This window comes from Falco cherrug, chromosome 4, assembly GCF_023634085.1.
Source record: "Falco cherrug isolate bFalChe1 chromosome 4, bFalChe1.pri, whole genome shotgun sequence".
In the NCBI taxonomy this organism is placed as follows: domain Eukaryota; kingdom Metazoa; phylum Chordata; class Aves; order Falconiformes; family Falconidae; genus Falco; species Falco cherrug.
Window position 1 is genome coordinate 43,943,444 of NC_073700.1, and position 15,008 is coordinate 43,958,451.

General features: G+C 44.0%; 2 protein-coding genes across 9 annotated transcripts in view; one reads left to right on the top strand and one right to left on the bottom strand.

The window, feature by feature from the left end:
• Positions 1 to 3,107, top strand: F2RL3 (F2R like thrombin or trypsin receptor 3). The gene is made up of 2 exons (XM_027812722.2): positions 1 to 642; positions 1,300 to 3,107. Exons 1-2 carry the CDS (start codon positions 552 to 554, stop codon positions 2,373 to 2,375), a joined length of 1,167 nt encoding a protein of 388 aa, XP_027668523.1. The 5' UTR covers positions 1 to 551; the 3' UTR covers positions 2,376 to 3,107.
• Positions 3,108 to 6,529: 3,422 nt separating this feature from the next.
• The window catches only part of CPAMD8 (C3 and PZP like alpha-2-macroglobulin domain containing 8), a 63,797-nt gene continuing 55,318 nt past the window's right edge, over positions 6,530 to 15,008 (bottom strand). For 7 of the 8 annotated variants that reach the window (XM_055710412.1, XM_055710414.1, XM_055710413.1 and 4 more), the window contains 6 exons: positions 14,529 to 14,634; positions 14,329 to 14,439; positions 13,439 to 13,651; positions 12,906 to 12,980; positions 7,661 to 7,829; positions 6,530 to 7,358 (listed from right to left, as the gene is read on the bottom strand). In XM_055710412.1, coding sequence (XP_055566387.1) covers position 7,358; positions 7,661 to 7,829; positions 12,906 to 12,980; positions 13,439 to 13,651; positions 14,329 to 14,439; positions 14,529 to 14,634 — 675 coding nt within the window. In that variant the 3' untranslated portion in view covers positions 6,530 to 7,357. The remainder of the gene's footprint in view (positions 7,359 to 7,660; positions 7,830 to 12,905; positions 12,981 to 13,438; positions 13,652 to 14,328; positions 14,440 to 14,528; positions 14,635 to 15,008) is intronic. The other variant, XM_055710411.1, reaches the window with a different exon arrangement.

Below are 15,008 nucleotides of genomic sequence, written 5' to 3' on the forward strand. Positions count from 1 at the left end.
ATCTGCAGCCCTCTTGCACTTCATTTATGTTTCTGCGGGGGGGTGAGATCTTCTCAACTTGCACCAGAAAGCATTCTGAATGAGGGTGTGGGGAAAGACCTCGGATCCCACACAGAGCCACTTGTGTCTCTGTTGGGTGGAAGGATGTCTGACAGAAGAGGTCAGAGGTGCGTGGGTTCAGTTTACACTAAACCAAATTCAGACTACATCAAATCTGACCACACTTGTTATTTCCAGGAATATTCTGGAGCAGGAAGGAGGCCCAAATGAGTCACTTGAGCCATCATCTAGCTCTGCGATGAAGTACAGCCCCATTATACTTTGGATCTGGATGCATACGCCCCTCCCAGTCCCGTGTCTGACATTGGAGTCAAGTCTTTGCTTAAGCCAGGCATACTTGCGCATGTCGTGACAGCCCCCCATACGCCTCATCCTTCACGGGATAAGCCTGGTGCTTCCGTGAGTTAAGGACTAACAGAAGGAAATGCGTAAGCAGGGTCACTAATACGGCCTTTCCCACACAGCAGCGCCCTATCGGATCCTGCACTGGCATGGAGACCCTCAGCAAGGGATGGCTGTCACACAGGCTTGTGCTGTGCTGTGCCTTTTGGGGACTCTGCCTGGCCTCTCCGGACTACGATGGTGAGTACGTACCTATGGCTGAAAAGCTGCTGTTTCTTAAAAGTACTGAATAAGTGGTACCTTTATAAGTTCCCTAGAATATTTTTTAATGAGTTCGCATGGGAGCATGCTCTAATTGAGCTTTGTGCATACTCTAGTTGAAGCAGGAGGTGACAGAAGCTGATACAGAAGAAAAATAAACTGGTGTGGAAGAAACTAGAAAGAGAAAGAAAAATTAGAGAAGTAAAACAGAACTTGAAACCAAAAACCCATAGCTAAAAGCTAGACACCCACAGCCATGACTTTACCCTGGAGTGGCCCCAGATCTTGGGATTCTTTGGAAAGCTGGGCAGACGAATTGCTTTACTGGTTTCCCAGGCCCGCTGATAGTTGTACAGCCTGGCAATTGTTTGTGAGCTGCGGGAAACCACACGACAGAGGAATTGTGTACATTTTCAGTAAGGTTGCTGATGGTTACTCCTGCAGACCTAATTCCATTAGCCGGCTTTTTCCGCCCATTGCACCAACAGCATTTTACAGAATACTCCCACTTCTAGGGACGACAGCATAAAATGCAAAACCGTAGCCTTTGGGGTAAAGCATTATGTATGCAGCCTGCTCTGCAAAGTGCAAGGGTAACTGCGCAAACAGCAAGTAACAGACTGTGTTTTCTGACAGACTACTCTCAGAACAGCACCAACGAGCAGGTAACAACATCGGAGATCACACCGTGTCCTCGAGCCATCCCTGGGGAAAAGGCAACCATAAACAATGTCACCTACCTGTTGGTACACGAGGCCACATGCTCTCAGCTGAGCAGCGTGGTCACAGTGCGGCTCATCCCCTGCCTCTACACCCTCGTCTTCCTGGTGGGGCTGCCTTCAAATGCGCTAGCCCTGTGGGTGCTGGCCACCAGGGCTGAGAAGCTCACCTCCACTGTCTTTCTGATGAACTTGGCTGCAGCAGACCTTCTGCTTGTATTGGTGCTGCCCTTCAAGATTTTCTACTATTTTCTGGGGAACAACTGGCCCTTTGGGGAAGGCCTATGCCGGCTCACCACAGCTTTCTTCTACGGGAACATGTACTGCTCAGTGCTGCTGCTCACATGCATCAGTGTCGACCGGTATCTGGCTGTGGTGCATCCTTTCTTTTCACGTTCTTTCCGCACCCCTGCCTTTGCTGCCTGCACCTGCACTGCCATCTGGCTCTGTGCTGCCATCCTCACCCTGCCCCTGACTCTGCAGCAGCAGTCGTATCCCCTGTATGGGGTAGACATCACTCTCTGCCATGATGTTCTCCCCAGGCACGAGGATGACGGGTATTACTTCTACTACTTTACCTGCCTGATTACCTGTGCTTTCCTCGTTCCTCTGGTGGTGATGCTGTTCAGCTACTGCTCAGTATTGCGAGCCCTCCTGGACAGTGGGAAGCGATACTCCTACTCTATGAAGCTCACAGCTCTTGTGCTGTTCACGCTGGTGGCCTTCTACACACCCAGCAATGTTCTGCTCCTTGTTCATTACTCCAGCTATAACTCCAAACTGTATGGCGACCTGTATATCAGCTACATGGTAAGCCTGGCCATCAGTACCTTTAACAGCTGCGCTGATCCCTTTGTCTACTACTATGTTTCTGAAGACTTCCGGGAGAAGGTGAGAAGAAGATTCTTCAGTCACAGGAAACAAAACACTACATCCCTAAAAACTTCCAAGGAAACACTGCCTCAGAAAAGTTCCAAAGATTCACTGGTATAAGCCTCCAGCCCAGCTCCCTGCTCCCAAGGCACTCACAACATCCAGTGGGGATGAGATGAAGACAACACTGGTATCCCAGAGCAGCAAGTGGTATTTCCCAGGAGACAAGTCCTTTCTCCTGTCTGCATAGCTAAGACTGAATAAACCTGGCCCACAGGGTTCTGTGAGAGGTGTGGAGTCCAGACAAGATGCGGAGTGCTGAACATGTGGAGATCTGTTACTGGGACACTGCATGCAACTTGTCACCTGGTCACTTATTGCCAGGGATGCTCTTACTGATACACCTATGTCTGGTTTTCCTCATGCATCTTGCAAGCTGATTGCTATCTGTGTTCTGTTTCTTTCTCTGCTACTGACTTGCTTGCTGTCCTTAAATGTATATTGCCTTTACCTAAAACTGAAAACCAACAGGCACTTGCAAAACCAAATTCGTAAACTTTTCAAAAGTACTAGGAAGTACCAACATGAAAGGTACTCTCCTAAACTAAAATACGCTGTCAAGAGAATGTAGAGCACTGGCTTTTCTACCAAAGATGCTCTTGCAGCACGATAGTGATGTCAGGCCATTGCTGGTAACAAGTGCACAAATCTCATTCACTCATCCTTATTTTTGCAAATGACCCTTGGCATCTGTAATTCCTTTGGGGCAAAGATTGTATTACTGGATATATTTTTTTAAAAAAATCATTATGTATCTTGAAGGGAATTAAAGCAGGAATTGAGAAAACCCTTGCTCTAGAACTCCACGCTGCTTCTGTGTAATGTCACACACAATCAAGAGCTGTCCCCTGAAACACATGACCAAGCTTGCTGCTTATTGGAACCTGTTGCAAATTTGACAAAAAACAGCCAGCTCATCTAGGGCGTTATCCCAGTAAGCAGCAAGGTAAAAAATGAGCAACAAACCTCCTTAGAGGTTTCCTGAATTCTTTAGTTTTACTTGCAGGCACGACTTCTGTCCTCACTAACCTGTGATCAAACATACTTACAGCCTACAGTGTGAGTAAGAAGAGGCAGACAAGATTGTCTTAAAATCAGTTTTTAATAAAATATTTATCAGAATCTAAAACAAACCCTTTTCCGGACTCAGACTTGCTAAGATTTGTGTGAATAAAACAAAAATGGTCATGGAAATGTTTGCATGTACATGTATGTGCGGGGGCAAAATGCAGGTGAAAAATTAGAGCCTATCTCCCGTGAGTGCAGCACTGCATGTGCAGAGGATGTGCCAGCTACTGAACACTGGAGACCTGCTGTAGCCAGGGCTATTGTCACTCAGAAATAGCAAGTACTAAAAAAAAACCCCAAAACTCAATCTGAGCTGAGGTTTTCTAAAGAGGTGATCTATTCGCAATAATGAAAACCAGGTTATTGTGCATTAAATGTCAAGATTCAATGTCATCAAGGCAAGTGCTGTTGTTTCAATGATGTTCTTCAAGCAAACTGAACATTCTTCTCGTATTTGTTTTCTACTGAGGCTGATTAAGGAGGAGGGAATGAGGCAAGACCAAAACACTTGGAACAAGAAAGAACAAGGGAACTATTGCTTTAAAATAAATACCATGGTAATGATTACTCTGCATAATGTACAGTTAAAAATATATAAATATTAATTTCATTGAAAGGATTGCAAGCAAAAATCACTGATAACTAGCACTGCTCCTGCTACTCAGTAACGTAACTTGATGTAAGTACTCTGTGTCTTACAAACCCATGGGCACTCTTCTTTTACAATGAGGGACCATCAGAAAAAGCAAAGGAGAAGCATCCCTCTGACAGAGGGCCAAACGTCTCTAAGCCAGAAACAATTTAAAGCCCAAAGCAGCAGCAGGTCTGCTGTCCTTATAGCTTTCCACCACTGAATCGGTCTCTTCCTCTGTTAAAAAAAATAATTAAAAAAATCAATCCCTTCCCTCCAAACTATGGCTGGCCAGTGTTCACAAAATTGGAGCCTGAGTTTTCAGTGCCGATACATCCTTGTGTTCTCAGGGATGGGAGCATGACTGATAAGCTTCAGAGTCAGAACTGGGCCAAAGCCTATGAATACCACTGAGTCTAATAAGGCTAAGCTGTATCCAGTGGTTCTCACGGACCTAGTCCTAAAGAGTTTCTGTATTCCAAGTAGGATTTTGAAGAACGGAGGAAAAATAATCTAGGAATTTTTTTTCCTCCTAGATAAGCATTAACGATGATTACAAGAAACACGAAAACAAATCTGGGACAGGGCAAAGCTATGGACAGAGGGACCATCAGCTGGGGGGGGGAGAAGAGGGAGAAAAAGGCAACCACAGCTGGGTAATCCCAGGTTCCTAATTCAGTTACTTAAATAAAATGACTTATTTTAACTACAGAAAGGAGCTAGTCTGGTATGGCAAGACTGGGGGGAGGCAGAGGCTGCCAAGAGCAGACAGACTAGTGATTTCCCTGAAAGTGCCAAAGCTGTGAAGAAGCATTCAAGGTGAGGTCGGGCTCCAGGATCCAGAAACCCTGGCACACTACCTCACACGCACTGTCCTGTCCTAACTGTCTCTGTTTAGGGACGCTAAGGCTGCTCTACCTTTGCCTTCAGAGGGCCCGGGTCCCTCTGGCTTTTCCTCTGATTGTAAAACAGAAGCAAGACCGCTCTGCCTCAAACAGGTGAGCGCACCGACACACAGACCCCACAGAACAAGGCTGTGATTGATGGGCTGGCACCACCAAGAGGAATTATTTAGCTGGCAGCAATGGAGAGATGCCTGCATCTTGAATTAGTACGTTACATGTACCAGAGCCTGAGGAAAGTGAAGAAAGTCAGTTTTAATACTTGGCCGAAACTCCCTACCTTCATCTCCTTGTCCCCGGTGGTGATGCTGTCTGACTGCCCAACGATCTATGAAAGGACCAAGCAATCGAAAGTGACTTCAAGTATCTATCCAGAAGCATACAATGGATGAGACAAGGAAAGTCAAGTCAGAAAGGGACCGAGGACAGGAGACTGAATAATCCAGAACATAGGTCCCATTTTTGTGGGAAGCTAGTCACAGGCATTATCAGAGTGACTAAATGTCTCATTCTCCCAGACTCAAAGCATTAAACAGCTGCGGCTGGAAGCAGCAAACAGCAGGGTTTGTATTGTGCAGCTTTGATATTTAGAAAAGAAAAAAAACCCAAACCCCAAACTCTTGTTGCAGCTCACACTAGCTCTGTTATTTACCCAGGGGACAAATATTGACTCAGTCCTGTGTGTGTACACAATAGCCAGTGTCTGCCAGGCCAGTTGCTTACAGGAGATCAAATTTAGTTTAAAGGCATTTATATACCTGCCAGACAGGAATGCAGCCGCCAGTGCTTCCGCTGTGCTGCGTGGACACAGTGAGGACATGGTCTGTTCATGCACACTGAAGACACGTGGCAAAAGCCTCTGCTGAGAAGCAATGGGTACATATGGGCAGCAGCCACGTCAAGATTTGTGAGGAGAGCTCAAAGCAGCCATGAAGGAAGGCCTGGAAACTTGCCAACAAAGCACTTCTGAAATTTCTGGGAACTTCAAGACCCAGACTTTCATCATGTCAACTACATTCTGCAAATATCTGGCCCCAGACAAAAAGGACTGGAAACTACATATGCCCAGCTTCTGGGGTACCTCCTGTTTTGTCCCCTTGTGGACATTTTTCTGGAATAAAATTGCCTTCATTTTGGAATGGAATGTCTATACTGGGATATATTCTTGTCATGGTTCCTGTGTAAACAAGCCCTAAAAATGAATGGAGCTGAGCTTTTTCCTGTTTCCATTCACCAATAAACACCCTCAAAAGGAGCTTCCACCCCACTCTTGGTCCTGGTAACAATAGAAGTGGGAAGATAAAATATTAAGACTATTTTGCAACAGGCAATCGCATGTAACTCCTCCAAAGAGAGCAATGCTGCTCCAGGCAGGAAGGGAAACCAAAAAATCTTGGGTCCTGCACTTTTGGAAACACAAAGCTTTTGTTTTTAGCTTTACCACATTGCTTGGGGCAGGCCAGTCTAAGGGAGCCCAGCCTGTGTGTGACACCAGCGATTTGTACTGGCCAGCAGACACAGGGCCTACGCATAGATTCCTATATCCAGAACAACCACTGTATGGGGAACCTAGTGGGAGCAGAGTACAAGCGATGGGTGAAGTCAGGCAAGCATTTCAAAGGACGGTGCCTAGAGTCAGCTTTATTTTCATGCTGGGGTTCAAAGGAGGAAAAGGGCTGAGAAGGCTGCAAGCAGCCCTGATCCAGCCCATGGTGCAACACAAAGCGGGCACACCCACCTAATCCTTGTCACTGCTATGGCTGGCAAACTCCCACCCGAAGCCTGCAGTCATATGGTAGACAATCAAGCCTTTCAGCCCTGACATTGGAATTTCGGTTTTCTCCTGTAAAATGTACCTGCCAGCAACTTCCCTGAACATGGAGCCACTAGGGAAGTTTTTCTCTTGTGGGATGTTGTTGTGGGTGCGGTAGACTTACAGGCTGGGGAAGATGATTAGCCTCCTGCTATGTTATAATTGGCAAAACACACTGATTTTTATTATAATAATTTGAGAGAAAACTTCTCAGCCATCTTTTCTCAAACAGCAGTTCAGCTAAGCACAAGGCCTGGACTTAGCTTCTAAATGTAGCTAGGAAATAGCATTTGCGGTATCCTGATAGTAGAGAAAACACTTTGAAATGGTCTATAGGTTTGAATTCCAGCCCCTATTTTTCCTCACCTAGAGGACACAGCATATTGGTCTCCCATCCTTGGAAGAACTCCAAAGAGGATGCACAAAAGGCAGGAAAACGGACAGAAAAATAATGCTGAGTGTCCCCCTTAGTGCTCCAGATCCCCCCCACGGGGCAGCAAAGCCTACAGTTCTGAGTGCATCAGGAAGTAGTCATCATTCGGTTTCTGTTCTGCAGCAGGTCGTCTGTAGGAACAAACTCATACAGGAGTTGATTCTGAGCCTCTTCTCTTTATTTAAATTATATATTTCTGTTGAAAAGAGAAGATAATGAATAAAAGTCACTTTCTCATTACATGTATTTGTGAAACATCACTGAAGCTGGGCAGATAAAAGCTTAAAAGGTCACTTTTTATTCTGCTAGGGATGGAGCCATTCAGGTCGCCAAGACTTTTATATGCTGCCCTGTCAAGATTCCTTGCTAAAGAGGTTAGCAAGTCAGTTGTAAGAACAGCTTTTTTGAGGAACTGAATACATCTGACCCAACACATGAATTATTACATTATATATCAACTCTCAAACCAGATTTATGATCCCCTGCTTTCCAGCTCACCATTCTACCGTGGTCACTACTTCCTGAATCTTGTCAACTTCTTTTAATGTGCTTGCTGTTGTCAGTTCTGCCACAATCTCAAAAACATCAGCTTCCGATGCATAGGGGTCTGGGTCATATTCATAGGAGTAATAAGACAGATCTGTCTGTAGTGGAGGGCCTTCCTCTGCTGGAAAGGAAACAACAGAGTCTCAGGTTGTGCTTCAGCCAAAGAAACTGCATTTCGGCATCACATATTGCATCACAGAGAAGGAGAATGATATAAGAAGAGGAAAGGATTTTTAATCAGGAAGGCAAATCAAGGGCCAAATGAGTGCCTTACATGAGTAAAGGAGGCTACACATGTCAGTGGACCAGCACACGCCTGCTTAGATTCGCATGTGAGGAGAAAAGCTGCGGTAAATCAGAATTTTCAGCTTCCCAGTCTGAGACCTGGGCACTGGAAAAAAAATTTGAAAGGGATCATATTTGAAGGAAGAAAATTTGAAAGGAAGAAAAAGAAAGAGGGCCATGTAATTGGAAAAAAAAACCAACCACAAAGCCTCATTTTACAGTATCTAATTATCTGAGGTGCTTAAGTTAGGAACAAACCTGTTCACCCTGAGACCTGCATATAGGAAGATAAAAGTAAGAGGTATCTTTGGGAATGCCCAATGTCACAGATGAGTTACTCTGTACCCTGAAAATACATCTCTCTCCTTTGACTAGGTCTAAGCCAAGTACCTCAGTTAAGGAGAAACCAATCCATACAAAGATGTGTAACGTGTACACTCTTTTAATCACTGTTTTTTAAAAGTTAGTTACAAAGCTAGAAGGCAGACAAGAAGGAGCAGTTTACTTGGTGCATGTCATGAAAAAGATCAGTGTAAGCAGCTAGATTTCTTTTCAGACCAACATGAATGAAGATTTTAGCACAACAGGCCAGGAGCTTATGTCAAAGCCATTTGCTTCTCCCTCAGCCTGAACTAGCAGTAGTTGAGATACATCTGCTTCAGTACCGCCACATACCACTGAGAAACTTCTGTCACGTAAGATAGAGACACACCACGGGCAGAAACATGTATTTACCCTCCTTGCATTCACTCCAGTCTATACTAAGACATTGGGAGGTCACTCACACAGTACGTATCCCACTCGGAACAGGCTGTGCCTCTCTGTGGTGGGTGACTGCTCACTGTCCAGAGGGCAAAACTGCAAGATAAAACTTCTAGGAGTATCAATAGGTCCCTATTTTCTAAACTGTTCCTCGAGTCAGCTCTGATGTCCATCTTCCCTGTGCTTTCTGTATACACGGCTCTAATCCACATCGAAGCAATCACTGAACCAGTTGTTGCAGGGAGGAAAAGTCCCCCTCCTCCCTCCCCCCATTGCAAAGTTGGCTTTATTTAAGAAGACTCATCAAGGCCTTTGAAAATGTTTGGTTTCTAGAAATAAAGTATCTGAAGGCTTTTCCCTGTTGCCTCCCACATCCTCCCAGCAACAAGGCTCAGCCCCAGGCAAGGGAAGACTTGCCTGAAAGCAGTTGGTCTCTGCGTTCACTTCTTCTTGGCCTTCTCCATGTGAGAACTTGCCAGGTTGTGAGCTCATTCTATGAATGGATGATTGCTGTCCACCAGGGACACAGTTAACATCACAGACTTTACTCTTCCCCGGAACGCAGCACTGGAGTCAAAGCAAAGACGAAAGGCCGACATTTCCTGTTGCATACAAACCCCTCCCCCACCTCCAAATGTTTGTGCCTAAGCCAATGTTTGCTGAACATTGATGGGGTGAAAGGAAAAATGGCCCACCGCCAGTTCAATCAATCTTAGAAGAACAGCGGTCCTGTCAATAATGCTCCTGCCAGGGAGCACTGTGAGATGACTCCACCTGGAAGCAGAGTTCACTCTGGTGTTCCTGTTAGGAGCTAGTGATGGGTTTAAAAAAAAAAACCAACAAAAAAATGAAAACCCCACCACTAAATAAAGGTATCACAATGCCTCCTAGAATTTTCTTCCAGCTACTGGTCTCTTTACTTGCTAGAACAGAACTGTACAAATAACACAGCTCCAGCCACTGTGAGAAGGCTGGGGGGTCAGACAGCACAAGGCTGGGTGGGCTGCCTGCTCAGAGCAGCGCAGAGTGTAGCACCACAGCAGCACCAACACCACCGAGTGCTGTTGCCACACACTTGGATATTGCTTTTCCATCAAATACCTGCAGAATCACATTACCATGATAGCAACACACTGTCTTCCAATGTCAGTGGCTATACACTTAGCGCTTTCGGCAGAAAAGATTCAAGCAGTTTCAGAAGTGTGTTTGTGATCTACAGAAGCAATCAAAGTACTACATCAGAGAGATGGTATAAGAGCTACTGAGGATCCCCAAGGCTCTGAAACCCACCCATATTTTCATAGCCTAGCCCGACAATGATCTTAGGAAAGCCACAGTCAGAAAGGCACTCGAGGTACCGATACTCCAGGTAGCAACCAAAATCCTGCTCCAGGAGCTTTCAGTCCAAACAAATACAACTGCAACAGGCTGTGAAAGCATACTAGCAGAGCTTCAGTGCTTAGAGCCAGAGGTGGGTCCATGCTACTCGTCACAAACCCCTGAGTCTCAGTGATCCACCTGTGAAAAAGTGCAGCTGAGGAAGGGGATTCAGACATGAGCTGTTCCAGATGAGCCCTGTCACCCTGCACACTTCCCTCCCAATCAAGAGGGTATTTCTAACCATGCCAAGAGGATTTACCCATCTGTACAACAACAGACTACGGTTTTAAGATCAGCCATTCTGCCTCACTTGCTGCAACATCTGCTGCAGACTTTTGAAAGACATTTTAAAATATTTTGACAATAGCTAGGAGCTGGAAGAAGCACTGCATCCTGGTTTTGCAGGACCGTCTATATACAACTGCTTAGCTTGACTAGCATAACTCAAAAGCTGTTGTTTATTCTAGCAAACTCACTGGTGTATGTGGAACTACACTGCAAGTCTGTGTTTGAAAGAGTGAACCCAAACACATTATGAAGTTCCCCACGGTTTGCTGGAAGGAAACGGGCTCTCATTGTTTCCATCGCTGGGGTAACATAGACAAGAGCTAACAACGAAAGCATCAATCAAACCAAGCTGAGCCTGCACAAGTCATACAGCAGATACAGAAGGATTTCAGACAATATCAACACCATGCAGTTCTCTGAGAAAATGGTGTTTCCTGAAGATTAACACAGTGAGGCAGTTTCACCAAGGTGCCCTAATCTTGATTTGGTTCCTGGAGTTTTGCATCCCTTTAGGAAATCACAGATTTAGACACGGCTCATCAGAACTTTCACTAGAAACCCAGAGCACCTGAGCAGACTTAACCCAATCACATGCTTCAATGCTAACAAACCAGTGAGTCCAAATAAGACCTGTGTATGAGGAAGGATTCATTCACTTGTTAACCTTTGATTCATGTACCGTGTGGCTGACCTGAGAGAAGCCCAGAGGATTAATGAAAATCACATGCTGGGTGCTTTTCCTGATGCAGGATTTAGTAATTTTTATTTTTGAATGCTCACTCTGCCATGGCTGCTCAGACAGCTCAGTTCAGAAGAGTATCTCACCTCCAGGAGACTCTCAACTTGAACACTCCCAGATCCTAGAACAAAGGCAGCTCTAAATGCTTGTGCTTTGACAAACATGTCATTAGGGCATAGAGGTTTCTTAAATCTAAAATCTGAATAAAAATACCACATACACAAAAAATAAAAATCAGAATTTCCACTTCAGCTTACTGAGCGAACACTGCTTTTGTCTGTTTAGAACAGAAACAAGAGGGTTATTTTTCTTAGCCACTTTAATGCAGATTATTTCAGAAACGCTGTTCTGATTTTTTTTTTTATTGTGGCCTACCATCAAGTTCCACAATTTTTTCCCCAGGTAATAATTTTTACTACCGAATTTTTATTTGAAAATAATGCAATTGCTGTCCCATTTTGTAGACCAGCAGCAAAACACTTAGTATGGCCTCGCATACCAGCGGTACCCTAAAGAGCAGTTTGTGAATGCTGCTTTAAAGGGTTCGGATTGCAAACAGTTTCCATGCTGAGTACATAGCGTTTGCACAGAATAAAAGGCAACAAGCATTTATCCCAGTTTTTTCAACAGACAGCTATCTGGTACATACACACACACGTATATAAAAAAGGGAGGGAAAACAGGAAAGACATTAAACACTGTCATATTGAATGACCTATACAAAAGATCATAATGGAATATTCACTATACTTTCACACCTTAGTAAAGAAAACTATCCATCAGCTTTTGCAGAGCAGAGGAAGGGGAAAGAACAGGATGGTGTCTCTCATGTTGGACACACGCTAGCCCGAACTCTGGTGCACAAGAAGGACATGAGAAGGCACAGAGTCTTCTCTTGAAGAATTAACTTGTTTTACTGATCTGTTAGGAGAGTTAGAGGCCAGAGGAAAATTAATGAGTGGAAAGCAGCCAGGAAAAATCTCGTCCAGTTTATTTACTAGAAACAGCATGAAACAAACTATTCTATTGACACTCCACTGCTTCTTGGTGAGATTTATTGTGAGCCATGAGCAAGTTCAACATGAAGTCTTGGAAAAAAGTGTATGGATATGAGCACCAAATAAAATGAGCAGCCACATTCCTGGCTGCTCCATCTACTGACCTTAACGTTTTTGCTCACTAAGGCCTTTTATTCCAAACAGCAGCTCTGAAAGAATCAAGACTGCCAGCTCATTTTTTGTACAGAACTGCTAAAGAAAAAGTTAATCCACCTGGATTCTAGTTCTTGCAGCGGTTTGGTCTGTTGCCATGCCCTGTTCAGCTGTTTGTTGAAACTCATTACATCAGCCTGGTTTTAAATGTGATCTTTCCAGCTTAATATTGAAGAAAAGATCACAGAGCATGTGTTGTTCAAACATACAAAGGCTGAGAAAATAAGAGGGTCAACTTGCCCACCTCTATGAACCACTTATTAAATCTTGCATGTGCACTGAATAGAGCAGGTACCACACAACATTTCCCGGAAGGAAAAGGACTAAAAGAGCTAGTCTGTAGTTGAACAGTTTCTCCTTGACATCTTCATTTTTTTCTGATTTCTGACCGTTCTGTCTTTTCTGAAAGATGAAGTTCAGCATCTTTGTTTGAACATGCTTGAGAGCCATTATACTTTAATACAGTGACAGGATAGGCTACAACCTTGACAAAAAAAAAAGGCTTTGGATAAATGCAAAGGTATGATATTACCTTCTGGATTTTGTTTAACACTGGGTTGCTCAGCTGTGTGGGTGTGTGTCTCCCTTTCTTCCGGCAAATTCTTGGCTGTAAATAAAAATAAGTGCATTGGTCATAAAATTTGTTAATGAATCTCTAGAAATGTCTGCATTTCCAGAGGTGGCATACTCTGTTCACTGAGCTACTACACTGCACATTGTGAAAGCCGACGTAGAATCTCCAAAGAGTGCTACACTTCATGGATGTTCATTTTTATCTAGGATTATTCACTTCAGATAAAACAGTATCTATTTTCTCTGAAGTTCATTCTGATTGGTAAAACATGTGTTCATGAGAATAGAAACCCCATTATTCTGAGCTAATCACAAAAGGCAGCTGCTCTTATAACTTAGTCCCCTGTAGCATGAGTAAAAAAATAATACATAGGAGGTTCTGAATTCTCCTCTTTTCCGTACCACATGTACGTAATTATCATTTGCTTAGATGAGGATTTGTAGTGTTCCGCATCTCCATCATAACAGAAAAGGGAACTGAACGAAACCTACAGGCAGAACATTGAGACATGGGCAGCTGTTCTATTCTTGTATTATTCCTGCACGATGCTACTTCCATCTGGCAATGGTTCGGGTAAATCTGTCCATCTGATCCACATACAGGCTCCCCATCATAGCCACAGTCTCGCGAACACATGCACTGTTCAAAATACTCATCCTCCAAGCAGCCAAAAATGTTATTGCATGGTCCAGAGTGAACAAAGCCTGAGAAGTAAACAAAAACATCCAAAGCAATATTTTTGCATAGCATGGGGAAGGGGAAGACGGAGTGGCAATATTTCACTGATGTCAGTTTTCCTGTTGAATTCCTTAAGGCTTCTCACAGGATTTTACAAACTTGGTAGAATTAAAAGCTCTGGGAATAAGGCTGTCTTTCTGGAAGAACCATATTGCAGCAGGTTCCAGATATAGGATAAAGCAACTGTTTTGTGTGACACAGAGGACAGAAAGGAACGTATCGTTTCTGGGGAAAGTTATTCCTTTCACTAATGCATAAAATTGTTCAATCTTCCTATAGTTAATTGTGGAACTCTATTGCATGATATTTTAGAGAAAGAAAGCCAAACTGCATTTTACAGAGTTTCAGCCCGTATGTTTATTAACTCGTCTCACTTTGTGCAGGTTCTTCCAGAACTGTCCATTATATCTTGCCTCTGAGGCAAATAGTAGTCATGTCGGTGACTGAAGAGCAGACTACATTGGTCTGCTCGGTTGTCACGAGTTCAATACTACTATCCCACAAACCTTTGTAAAACTTCCACTAACACAGACAGTGGAATAAGAGTATTTTTTTTAAATACAGTTCTGACTTCTGAATTCCTGGAAAGTATGTCTGTGGGCTCCATTTTCCAAAAAATATGCTTGGCTTTGATGCAACTTACCAACCCATTGGCTAGCTGAGCTTTCCACCTCATTGCATGTTGGCCCATCACAGAGCTCCCGAGCCAAGGGACTGTTTTCACTCACGTTGTAGAAACGAGTTGCTTCGAAAGCTGCAGGCCAGCAAGGATGAGAAATCACAACTAAGCTTTATGCCTAGAGCATTAATGCTGGCAAAAATCAAAGGAAAACAGGCATATACCTGGCTCATAGTAATCATACACTTTGATAGGAACAGGAGCTGTTTTCCCAACTATATGCTCTCTGAAAGCTTGAAACTTTACACAGGTCACGCACTGGCTGGGAATCTGTAAGAAATTGTGTAAAAGACTCAGTGTAACAAAAACTGCACTTGAAGCAAAGAGAGAGACAAATAAACACAGCACGTGCCCCTCACGTAACATGCTGTGCTGGACACGTGGGGAGAATGCAGACACCTCCAATACCAGGCATAGAGACAGATAATGAAAAGCCAAACAGGATGAATTAAAACATGATACCTTGCCAGCCTTTAAAGCACACACTTGCCATACGACAATGGCAAACCTGAAACTCAGGCTGTATTCCCTGGCTTACCTAGCAGCACTCCTGTCATCTAATGTAACTAAGAATTTACTGCTGATGACCAAGCCAAGAAAGATCTCATCTTCCACTCAGGTATGTGCTGTGAGACCTAAATTAC

Excerpts from the sequence above, each read along its gene's own strand:
- F2RL3 (XM_027812722.2), top strand. The coding sequence starts at position 552 with ATGGAGACCCTCAGCAAGGGATGGCTGTCACACAGGCTTGTGCTGTGC. Across the intron at positions 643-1,299 it reads GGCCTCTCCGGACTACGATG|ACTACTCTCAGAACAGCACC; the intron begins GTGAGTACGTAC and ends GTTTTCTGACAG.